Source organism: Ambystoma mexicanum, chromosome 9 (assembly GCF_040938575.1).
Source record: "Ambystoma mexicanum isolate Mex_15411 chromosome 9, UKY_AmexF1_1, whole genome shotgun sequence".
Classification (NCBI taxonomy): domain Eukaryota; kingdom Metazoa; phylum Chordata; class Amphibia; order Caudata; family Ambystomatidae; genus Ambystoma; species Ambystoma mexicanum.
The window spans coordinates 200,920,012-200,930,220 of NC_090931.1; the positions used below are offsets into that span (position 1 = coordinate 200,920,012).

Here is a 10,209-nt window from a genome sequence, read left to right on the forward strand (position 1 = left end):
ATTGCATGGATCCCAGTTGGCTTCTGTACCAGTGGCAATGCCGCGATTAGGTGCTTTGCTGCACCTATCGAATGCAGTAATTTTAAATGCTGCATGCAGTCATTCTGGGGAAAGATCCACCGGCCTTATTATGAGGGTCTCTGAGTCTAGTCGAAAGGAGGTTGTGCATCATCAGGAACACATCTGCATAATACATTTACGGGCTCCTCCTTTTATCCCCTAGCCATTCTAATTTGCAAATGTTGTTTCCACAGTTTGAATCAGGAATCACTCTGGATGTGGACCACTAGTATAACATAAGATGAAGTGACATTAAGTAACATAAGATAACATATCACATATAACATGGGTACCGACTAGGTGTCATTGCCCATTTGGCCCCGATTAACCATTTTGAACGGTTGAACGAAAAAGACAGTAACCAGTGCAGGCCTGTGCTTTCATCTGTTGTTTTATTCATTTGACTGTCACATCTTTACTACGAAAACTCGTTGATCTTTAATTCACAAATATCCATAACTGAGTTGGGTGGTGTTGGGCCCCAGTTAATATACATAGCTCTCGAATCAGCCAAAGGGTGCTATCGCTATATTGTCCATTATGTTTAAGCAGGTTCAGGGTAACACTGTTCTTGTTCACCGACCTACTGGTCTACATTCAGTTGGGCATAGATGAGTCAACTGTTTCCTGAATGCCCTTCTCCAGTAGGTCCAGTTGATCCTGGATACCCACTGTGTATGGCCCCAGCTTTTGCTTCATCTCCTCTGCTTTCTCAAAGATTATTTGGTTGAGGTCCTCTCCATAAGGGGAGACAGCCTGGCTGAACTCCTCGATCCTCTGGTTTACCAGCTTGTTGAGGTCTCCCAAGTAAGGTACTAAACTTTGACGGATGTCCTCTGCATTGTCATTGAGTTTCATGCTGAGTTCTTCCATGTACGGAGTCAGTTTCTCCCTCAGGTCTTCCACGTTTGCAGAGATCTTGGACCTCAGCTCCTCTGTGTTTTTCTTCATCTGGAAAGTCATGAGCTCAAGATGATGGTTGAGTTTATCTTGAACACCTTGGGTGTAAGGAGATAGGCTCTTACGTAGCTCAGCAACGTTCTGGTCAATTTTCACCATGAGTTCATCAGCATACGGGCTCAGGTTCTCCTTCACCTGGTCCACCTTTTCATTGAATTTCTCCTGAAACTCCTCTGAATATGGGGTGAGGACCTCTTGGAGACTGCCCACATTTTCCTGTAGTTTGGCTTGAATTTTCTGGGCATATGGGAAGAGCTGCTGACGAAGCTCCTCTGCATTCTCCTGGACGCGGGTACGAAGTTCCTCAGCATATGGTGTTAGCTTCAGCTTCAGCTCCTCAATGTTCTTGTTGAGCTGCTGGTGGACCTCGTCGGCGTATGGCGACAGCTTTATGTGGAGCTCCTCCAGCTCCTGGTGGATCTGCGCTTTAAGCTTCTCTGAGTCTTGAGTGAGTTGAGCATGAATGTGGGTGGCGAATGGAAGGATCTGGCTCTTTAAATTTCTGGCATAAACATTGACATTTTGGATGTTGTCTTGAATGATGGTGCTATGGAGAAATAGAGACACAGGCTCAGTTTTCACAGTTCTGCTGAAATATTCTGCATTATCTTCTTTACATTGCGAACTCTGACCCAATCCCTTCTTTCCTATCCTATCCATGGCCTTATTAGACCTTGTGTAGGCACTTAAACAATTGATAAAGAAAGAAGGGGAACTGCCATAGAGGCTGAAACCAAGCCCCCTAAAAGATTGGGAAGGTAGTAAATAGCAATTTAGTAGAGCGGAGAGTCCCACAGAAGCTCAATATCCCAAAAGAGAGGTCATTGGTAGGTGGGGTCAACATTTTCACTCAAAGAGCAGAATTGGCAGACCCCACATGATTCCACTCTACCGCAAAGCAGACATTTTAGAATGTTGCTCTGACTTCTGCCAGCAGAGGGTCTGTGCAAAGATGAATGCACAGCAGCCCTGACATGGTCCCTGAAGTGCTCTGCCACATGATTGGCGGGAATACTGGCGGGAATACTGGCAATTCTGGCCAATGAGAGCACACAGACCATTCTGGCCCTCTGAATTGGACCCAAAAATGAGAGACCAATGTGGCCTGAAATCCAAGTCTGGAATATGGTAGTGGGCAGATCGAACACCCAATGCACAACTGCATTACACAGTAAGAGAAATTATTCTTGCGCCTACCCCCACTCATCCGAGCATGTGCAGGGACCCAGAGGGAGTATATGTTAAAGACGACAGGCCTGGGTCAAAGGTTGGACACCAGTAAAAAGCAATGAGAGGCATTTTAGATGGCCCTGTAACTACCGGTCAGAACATGACAAGTTTTAATATTTAAAGATTGTACAGGTGATAGCTTAGCTTATGATTGCGAGGCCGATGTGTCAATGTTGGGCCTTACGGTGTGACACGTCACAAGGGTGCTTTGGGCAGAGATGTCTACTAAGGCTTTGCCAAAGGGCTACATATAATGAGGCTTGGCACAGCACTATCTGATAATCAGGCTGGCACATGTATATCTAAGTACAAGGCTGGGCACCAATTCCTCAAACATTAATATCTGACTGAGAGATATCTAACGAAGTGTCTAACGAAGTGTCTTAGCAGAGAGAGATATAATAATGAGATTTGTTAAAGAGGTATCTCAAATCAACACTTGCCACAGGGATATAAGGCAACAAGGTTTAGCAATGAGATATTTCACAATTAGGAATGTCTAGCAGTCACATGTGTTGCAAAGATTTCTAGCCGAGATAACTAACCATGAGGGGGGCGCGTCACTGGGGTATTTATCACGTGGCTTGGCACCAAGATAACTAACGAGGCATTGCATAGGAATATCTAACAGGATGACCTGGACTAGGATTGGGCCTGTGAAAATTATGTCTCACCATATCCTAATGTTACACACCAGAGCAGTGCTCATGTTACTGACCTTCAGAGAAGATCACATGCAGACCTAGGCAGCAGGCACAGCCAACATGTGGCCGACTATGACCCAGACATGAGAAGGTGCAGGTCAGCGATGATCTCGCAATCACTAACTGCAACTCTACTTGTGTTATCTTCTTAAGAAGGATGAATGGCTGAGTGATTCCTACCCTGATTTGAATTTGGGACCTACAGATTACACAGAGTTTGCTGCAGCAGGTGCATTAACCTACTGAGATATTTTACTGCAGAGGGGTTAATGTGCTGTAGTATTTGGATAAGATTTTGTCGATGCACATCGGTCTATTTCCTCTGGCACTCACTCCCCCAGCCTCGCCTTAAACCCTTCCTTACCCCATCCCCTTCTCTTCCTTCCTACAGCCTTACATTTTTTCAAAGGTGTCCATTCAATTTCTTAGATTGTTAGTCAACTAAAACCACTCAAAACCTTTGCCAAAACTTCAGAACTTCTCATGGAGACCCATGGTTCTGAAATGAACTTCCGGAGAATAGGGTGGTAAGAAAAACTTTGGAATCAGTGAACCAACCGGAATTTCAGTTGAAACGTATGGGGACCTACAAGTCAATTTGTAAAAGGTTTGCTTAGCCCTGATAGGGAGATCTGACAGTGAGACTTCAGATAGAGATATTTAAAAATGAGGTCTGACAAAGGAATATCGAACAATGAGGCAGTGGGATATCCAGCAATATGACGTGGGTCAGAGATGCAAAAGACATACAATAAAAGGGGAAGTTTCCCAGCAGGGCTTGACCGGGGCATATCTAACCATGAGTCTCTGGAAAGAGATTTCCAGCAATGGGGCTTGGTGGAAGGCTTCACCCTTTGGGGTCTCGGGACTTCAGTGACTTCCTATGTAAATTGGGGTGCATTCCTATCCCCTACAGCAACGGGTTAATAACAACGGGGCCTAAAAGCAGATGAACTTGGTGGATGTCAACTATGAGGGCTTTCTGAAGGATTTCTAGTAATAAGTTTGTGGCAACATTTCTAACCATTGGGATTGGCAGGGGGAGTTCAAGGAGTAGTGGTTGGTGGATGGAAGTCTAACATTCAGAATTAGTGGAAGAATTTCCAAGACAGTGGATTTTTGGAAGGATACCCGACAATGATGCTTAGTGGAAGGCCATCAAGAGCTTGGTGAAAGGATGGTTAGGGAAATGACCTGGCACAGGGCAAACCTTACAGCTGAGCTCACAGAGGGATTTCTAACAGGGGGCTTTTACGCTGGATAGTTGGAGTTGTACGATTGGACCGTGCTTACTTTAACTGGTTGCTGATTTCAGATTGCTGAATCTCTTCCACCGTCCCCTTGGCGTTGCTGCTCAGCTCATGCAAATAGTCCCAGAAGGCTTCTGAGGCCTGGTCAGTGCTCGCGTCTGCTCGCGACCCTGGTGTTACGGTTGAGAAAAAAAACAAAATAAATGTACAAAATGAAGATTGATACACAATATTTTTTTCATCAAGTCGACTTGCTTGTAGGTGCCCATTTCAGTAACATAAAAGTGTGTGTATACATCACATAGAGTGTTTCTTACACATAGCATTCAGTTACCTAGTTTTGATTGGGTTGTAGCAGCAATGGAGTGAAATGGACCAATGGGATCCAGCGGGCAGGATGCCCTAATTGGTGAAAATGAGTGCACGGTGGAATTCCCCAATAAAACTGGTGCTGTGGGGGGTGCAACGGGACAACCGGGTTCTGCATTTGAGGAGAACATTCTAATGGCCTCATTGGGAATCTGGTGAAATGGTCAGCAAACTCGTTTACCATTAAAGCATGCCGTAACAGGACGGGTCTGCATGATTCTGAGTAACACTGACCCTTCAGTTATTCACCATAGGGGAAATACTACACATTCACATGCAGTATCACCACACAAAGTAATGGCACATGTGCTCGCGCTTTTGTGGGAAGGAAATTTACTCCACATGGAAAAGATTGGTTTTATTTCTGAAACCCAGACTTTGTTGGAGTGGTAAAACAATCAGTATTATAAAATACCGGTTTACCACCACAGCCAAATTAGTAATGACGCCCCCAGCCTATTGCAGGGTCTGCAGTGCAGATGCTGCATTTAACATCTGGCTTGCGACTCATGGAGATGCCTTTGAGAACCCATGACAGCAAGTCCAAGATGGCGATCAGATTACACAGCTGGCGCCTATAGGCTGAACCAACATTTACTCCTCTCGGGAGCCTCCTCTGTCATTGGTTACCAGTATAAATTATGCAAAACTATCAACGGAGATCCTGTTGAAGATGGCGAACATTCCAAGTCCAATGCATCACTCCAGAAGCAATACTCTGGGAGGGCAGAGGGTAAGCGCCCCAGCGGCACAGAGCTCCTTGCCACAGTACACCAGGGAGCATCTGGGAAGGTATTCATTACTCCATCTGAAGGGAGCTGCGGCTGGGATTGGCCTATGCAGGGGCAGCATGGGGCAATGGGTCCTGAGTCCAAGTGGGCAGGGGTGATGGGAGATGCTAATATTTTCACCCCTCCCATTCATTTGTTCATTTTCTAGGTGCCTGGCAGCCCCATGCTGTGCTCTTCAGCTAACCCTCCTCTTGTTCTGATCTTCAAACTGGGGGTCCATTCATTTGTTCATTTTCTAGGTGCCTGGCAGCCCCATGCTGTGCTCTTCAGCTAACCCTCCTCTTGTTCTGATCTTCAAACTGGGGGTCCATTTAAATGCAATGACGCTACAGGTGCCTACAGCTGTGTGCCACTAGCAGCCTTTGCTGCATTGTTCTCGCTTATTTTCAATGTATCAGTTAATCTCCTCTATAACATCTGGAAGCATTCATGTATTGTTTGAATGAATCTGTCAACTTCTCAAGTCTTAATTCAGAGTGTAGAGCTCCCAAGTGTCCCCTTGCCACACATGAGAAGGCCCTCAAGCAGGCAACCCAGTTTATAGTGACTTTACTCTCGCAACAAAACAGTGCAAAAGGTTGCACTTTCTAAATGTGCAGCACAATGTGTGAATTGACACTAAATAGGTGCAAAATATAGTATTTACCATCTGGCATTGAATAGAATTAGCATGATCGGCGAATCCGTGTTAATTTCTAATAGACAGTGCCCCGGCACCAGTGGCCCAGAATGCCCCACCTCGAGGAACTCCCTGTGCCAGAAGTTTCTATTTGCATTAGAAATGGAATTCTGTAAATCTTTCTTTTTCTTGCCCCGAAATTTGGAAATTGAAGCTTGATCATTTCCTGTTTTCTTTTTCTTAGAACTCTGTGACTTGTAGTTTTCCTAATTTTAAAATGTGAAAAGAAAAAAACTACAAAGTACCAGAATATAAAATACTGACGTGAAAGGCCTTCTCATACAGGACAAGGGTAACATTGAGCGCCCCGACTTTGCTTCCGTATTTCTTGCAATGGACATTTCAATTCCTAGAATAAAACAGGTCAGTTGCTAATGTTTTAATCCACCTATGTTACTGCAGCGCCTTTTCGATATCCATGCTCTTTTTTACACTCATGTGTCCTCCTGAAGTGAACCGTGCTTGCTTTGCCTGACATGTTCCTATGTTAACTTCTTGTATTTTGTCAGGTTCATTTATATGGACTACAGAAAGAAGTTGTGCATTTGGAGGGGCGCCCATGTGTGATTTGAATATTTGACATAATGCCCTGTGCAATTATGTACATGCAAGGGGCCTCATTACAACCCTGGCGTTAAGGGGTTAATGGCACCGTAAAAGGCTGCGGCGCCGTTAAACCCTTAACGCCCGATTCACACTTTAACGCCTGCTTTTTGCAGGCGTTAAAGTCCAACCCGCTAAGGGATCTTGGTGCTAATTACGGTACCGTAATTTACGGTACCGTAATTAGCGCCTTCCCCATTCCCATTGAGCCCTATGGGCCAAAAATGGGAATAGGGAAGCGGCCATGGTGAATGGGGATTTACTGCCCCGCCAACCTTGGAATGGGGCGGTAAATCCGCCATCCACCATGGCGGAATCCGGCATGGACCATGGTGCTAATAGCACCCATGGTCCAACGCCAGGGTTGTAATGAGGCCCAAAGTATATAGTTATACACATCTCTTTTTTTTGTCTTATTTACTTGCATGAATTACTAAACTGTCCAATAGCCATTTCAACTCATTTGCATACCCAGAATGCATTGCCCATCCGGCTCTTAACTCGAGGTGAACTTTCAGTGATGGCCACTGGGTGGCGTTGTGCTGTGCTGTCCGTGACTGGGCTCAATGGCTTAATGTACTTTCATAAAGCAAAATTAAGAATTTCACCTACTCTCAGCCATGTGGACTGTGTGACAGGTAATATTAAAGAGATCCCTTCAGCCATTTGGAGATTTCAAGACAGGCCATTCACCTGACTCAGCATGGATCCATAGAACGCCTAAAGTCGTTGCTAGAGTCTGATATTGGAGCAAGTATAACAGAAAACTGCGCGTGGACTGATAATCTGCAATAGGAATTGTATTAACCTAATCGAAGGGGATCCCAAATACCAGACTTGTTTTTATCAAATATTTAAAAGGAAGAGATGTGGTGAATTGGGTGCGTTACCCACAGTGTGGGCTCAGGAGACATATGTTATAAACCCAACGTCCCCGTTTGGCCTAAATATTATTATCCTGGGCACATCTCTGCCTCTGCCTCTCTCTCTCTCTCTCGCTCTCTCTCTCTCTCTCTCTCTCTCTCTCTCTCTTTCTCCCTCTCTCTCTCTTTCTCTCTCTCTCTTTCTCTCACTCAGTTCCATTAACTTCTAAAAGTTGGTAGACTTGGAAAGAGATTCAGCACCAGTGTTAAGCGCAATGCAAGTAAAAGCAGAATTAACGGAAGTCCAAGGACATTTTATTACCTGTAATGGCAAGGATGGCCAACACGACAGCAATGACCTTCACCAACATCTTGATCTTCAAGGCAGATTCAGGAATCTAGAAACTGTAAAAGGAATCTGGAAGTTAATGCAGCAGCAGTGAGGAATCATAATGTTAATGACAGATCCTGAGAAATAAGGCCTGGGTCTAGTGGACAATTGGCCACCACTGACACTGATTGGAATCCCAAGTTCCACCTGAACGTGGCCATGTGGCCACCACGCTGCAGTGCAACAGCCACTCAGCATGGGGGCCAGTAGACCATACTGAGGGCTAGATCTATTCACAGGGCGGTCCTCACTCGGAGCATCATTGAGTTTCAGTGTCCACAGCTCGGGCTATTCCCAGTGGATTCTCCTTGTGATCCTCACCACAGAGTTACAGATCCAGGATCCCCTGCATGCAGGCCAGGAACCTCGGGAAGGGTCTATGAGGATTACGGCATTCGTGGGGAGAATCTACGTTTTTGTTAAAGTTTACAAAGCGGAAGGTCTTCATTTCCTCCTCCCTCGCGCTCCCTGCTGAAGCTGAGGCCGTACGCACCCCTGTACCCTCAAGCAAGCCATTTATGAAGGCCCACATGGACTCACAAATGGAGTTCCTTGTTGGGTGGTTTCACGTAGGGCCCCGTATAGTATATGGTGTTGTGAGACTATGAATTACTTTGGTCACCCTACCTATGCACCTACCGCATAAAGATCCAGTGCAGCTTTAAGAAGAGCAGTGTCTCAAACGCCATCTTAGTTTCTCACCCCTCCAGCTAGACTGTCCCTGGTCCCCTCCCACCCCTGTGCCCAACCATCCCATCAGCGCAGTGTCTCTGGGGCTCGGATGTCCACAGAACCCCCAGCCACTTCGCCCAAACCCCCATCACTGCAATGTCGATGGCACCTAGCTATCCTTGTCTTCCTTCCCAGGACAGCTCAGGGCAATGCTCTGGTCCTGTAAACAAAACTAAACTGAGCAGCACAGGTTCGGTACCCAGTGCCAGTACTGTGCTCAGAGGGTGGAATCCGGCATGAAGGGCAATCTAAAAAAACGTTTTCATTTGTATTTCTTATTTTCCTCCATACTGCTTGTCTAACATCCTCCACCCTCCCCCATCCTTTTCCCCTGGGGCCCCAAATCCCACTTAAAGCCCCACAGCCCCTGTTCCTCGCCTCCCTTCGCAGCAGCAGTGTATCCTGTTTCCTCCAGGTGCCCCCAGGGACCCCCCTTGCAGCCTTACCTCTGCTCACTCTGCCCTGTAGGCCTGCGGCTGTTGCCAGCGCTGGTGTGCCGCTGGTATTTATGTAGGAGACCGGAGCCTGGTTTCGGGGCGTGGCACCTGCTGACACGAGGGAAGGTGGCACCTTTGGAGTCCAGGCACCGCCTGGTGGCCTCTGCGGGCACAGCCTTATCTGATGGCGATGATGGTGACCTCAGCAGGTGATGCTGGCATGAGTTAGTCACCCGCTGAAGCTGATGGCGGGCTACTGGCCCGCTCTGTCTAAAGTCCCCTGTTCTCCCCTGGGTGTCTCTGTTAACCCTTCATGGGTGCACGCGCCTCTTAGACAGGCTATGGTCATGTGCATGCATTGCCACAACGAATCTGACAAGGGGTGGGGTGGAGGAGGTACTGGCAGGTAAACTTGACAGACTGAGTAGGTGGTCAGTGTGGCAGCCACTTGCCCACTAAGACCCGTGTAAGACCATGTAGTGCTATGATAAGTGCTTCCTAAACTGCACCAGTCACCACCGCAGGAGTCCATCCTGCCGAGGCTTTAGCAGAGAGTGGCTATTGCCGCCCTGGCAGGGGCATCCAGGCGTGTCATTGCCTTTGGCATGAACAGGGCCCTGATAAAGCTGGCAAGGCCTCAGTATCTGGTTGCTGACCCGGGTGGGGCAGTTTTCTAATGCACATCTTGCGGATCCGTAATGAAGAGCTACCAACAAATGACCTGATTCTCATGGTGTGCCCAGCGGTTCATACTGCAACTCCCCCACTTCTAATGTATCGCCCACTGAAGGGGGCAGCAATGAGTCGTCCCTGCCAGGATTCCGCTAGGATTCGAGCCCGTGACTGCAGGTGGCACCCAGCTCACTGAAGCCAGTGCTTAGCTCACAGACGCAGTGTCTGGGCTTTTAGGTGCCGGGCATAGCTCCTGGACCACCACGTTTCCCGGATTCTTTGCTATTGATGTCTCTTTTACGCTCCCTGAAACATGCATTCCAGGCGAGTAATCAAGGAGCGGGTTACGGTAGCCCGGGCCACGCTGGCACCATTCATGCCCAGGCTGCGAGAGGTGGCGTGGAGCCAAAAAAGGGGCAAAAGACCACACAAAAAAGACAAAAAACAGGGGCCCGTGCTTAATGGAGA

At 47.2% G+C, this 10,209-nt stretch overlaps 1 protein-coding gene across 1 annotated transcript; it reads right to left on the bottom strand.

Moving 5' to 3' along the window:
- Positions 1-474: 474 nt before the first annotated feature.
- LOC138489616 (apolipoprotein A-IV-like) lies at positions 475-7,880 on the bottom strand. The gene is made up of 3 exons (XM_069617316.1): positions 7,832-7,880; positions 4,248-4,374; positions 475-1,567 (listed from the first exon to the last, which is right to left on the bottom strand). Exons 1-3 carry the CDS (start codon positions 7,878-7,880, stop codon positions 658-660), a joined length of 1,086 nt encoding a protein of 361 aa, XP_069473417.1. The 3' UTR covers positions 475-657.
- Positions 7,881-10,209: the final 2,329 nt, after the last annotated feature.